The sequence below is a fragment of the Eimeria necatrix genome, genomic scaffold (genome assembly GCF_000499385.1).
Source record: "Eimeria necatrix Houghton genomic scaffold, Enh_scaff3303, whole genome shotgun sequence".
Classification (NCBI taxonomy): domain Eukaryota; phylum Apicomplexa; class Conoidasida; order Eucoccidiorida; family Eimeriidae; genus Eimeria; species Eimeria necatrix.
In genome coordinates this window covers 1-1802 of record NW_013653829.1, presented here as the reverse complement: position 1 = coordinate 1802, position 1802 = coordinate 1, and the positions used below count along the sequence as shown (strand labels likewise).

Genomic DNA, 1802 nt, shown 5'->3' with positions numbered 1-1802 from the left:
CCCGCATGTAGTGCGCGGCGCCTACTGCTGAGACTACGCTGTTTCCTGTCCCCCTGTCCCTCTACAGGTCTACATACTACACCTAGATTAGCCCCATTTCTCGGTCTTTACAGCTTTATTCCGTCGAAATACGACAATTCAAGAAGTGTCTGTGTTCTCTGTCTTCGATTCGCTCCCTTCTTGGAGCTTACCCCCTAGACCTAGGGGGGAGGTCCGCATTGGTGCCGGCTCGATCGCCAGCCCCAGTCTCCACACGATTTCCGCACAATTCACGTTTTCACTAGAACTCAGTAACGGTTTTTCTTATTTTTTTCATGTATTGGGGGGGTCCTGTCCCCCTCCAGTGTCGCGGCCCCTTGCAGGTCGCTAGCTAGCTATCATCTCTAGGACACTAGCCAGCCCCATTGTAGTGCTGAGGCACTACAACTTCCCCCTTGCCGGACTGAAGAGACCTGTCCCAACGCATTATTTTTGCCTTTGCAACCTCTGTGCTTTTCCAAAGCTGACGTGGTGAGCGCACGCGGTGCGCAGCGCTCCTTCCCCCCTCCGCATTGAAGGGGTGCTCGTGCTGTAGGAGCTGGAACGTGGCGGACCCGTACGTCTACGCTTCGGGAGGACCCAAGTTGTTTCGAACCTGAAGACGTCTTCGTTGGCGGCGGCGCCAAGCGCGAAGCAAAGCCGGGCAGCCAGTAAGGTGATGCGCGGGCTCCCATGTGGCGTGATCTTCAGGGGCTCCGCGCCACTTCACGAGATACTGGGCTGCATCTCCAGAGCCGCGTTGGTCCATAATATAGTCGACTTCGTATTCCGCTGTGGGAATTTCCGCTGCATCGTGGATAGGAGGCCAGGCAGCATCGGCTGCTGAGGAAACCAAAGCGGGAGGGCGGGGGCGGTGAGGAACTAGCTGCGAAACGTGGAAAACGTCATGGCATTCATACGTGGGAGGCAGAGCGAGACGTTAAGCGACGGTTCCTATGCGTTCGATGACTTCGAAGGGTCCACGGTAACGGGGCTCGAACTTAGGGCAGCTGTTGAAAGGCGGTAGGTGCTTGCTACTGAGCCAGACCTTGTCGCCCACCGCGTACTCCACTGCTCGGCGCTTCGTGTCTGCGTAATACTTCTGCTGCCATTTTGCTTTCAGGATGTGACTCTGTGCCCTGTCGCAGAGCTGTCGGAAAAGCTTAGTCATCGGGGGAGTTAGTGTAGGAGCTACCGCGCCTACGATATCAAGGTGTGCAGCCGTCAACGGGTTCTCGCCAATCATGACCTCGAAAGGAGAGAGCTCAGTGGATGAATGACTTGTTGTGTTGTAGGCAAGTTCCAAGGCCGGAAGCAAACGCTCCCATTCGCGTTCGTCAGATTGGATGTAGGTACGAAGCATTTGCTCGAGTGTGCGGTTCACTCGTTCAGTCTGGCCGTCGCTTTGGGGATGCTAGGACGAGGACATGCACCGTTTGATGTTAAACGCCGCCGTCTCGACTAAGGAAAGATCCGACTGGAAACGGGGGTCTCGGTCCGATATAAGCGCCTCTGGAAATCCATGGCAGCGGATAAGGCGGTCTGCGAGGAGCTCCACGGTGTCTGCTGCTGTGAAAGATTTCTTTGCAGGAACGAAGTGAGCCATCTTGCTGAGGGAATCGACCATGACAAGGATCGAGTCGTGCCCTGTCGTTGTAAGGGGAAGATCTGTGATGAAATCGAGGCTCACGTGCGCCCATCGACGAGAAGGGATGAGCAACTGTTGAAGAAGGCCTGCAGGCTTCTGGTTAATGGATTTTGAAGCGCGACAGTGGGTACATGAC

General features: G+C 55.6%; 2 protein-coding genes across 2 annotated transcripts; both read right to left on the bottom strand.

Annotated features, from left to right (window-relative positions):
* Nucleotides 1-601: 601 nt before the first annotated feature.
* ENH_00044340 (Ty3/gypsy retrotransposon protein, related) lies at nucleotides 602-1381 on the bottom strand (the record flags this gene model as incomplete). Its single annotated transcript, XM_013580910.1, has 2 exons — nucleotides 602-904; nucleotides 1067-1381. 2 exons carry the CDS (start codon nucleotides 1379-1381, stop codon nucleotides 602-604), a joined length of 618 nt encoding a protein of 205 aa, XP_013436364.1.
* A 51-nt stretch (nucleotides 1382-1432) lies between these two features.
* On the bottom strand, nucleotides 1433-1686 carry ENH_00044330 (Gag-pol polyprotein, related; the record flags this gene model as incomplete). The annotated part of the gene is made up of 1 exon (XM_013580909.1): nucleotides 1433-1686. A coding segment is annotated over one exon (254 nt), but the record flags the coding sequence as incomplete, so codon positions are not given.
* Nucleotides 1687-1802: the final 116 nt, after the last annotated feature.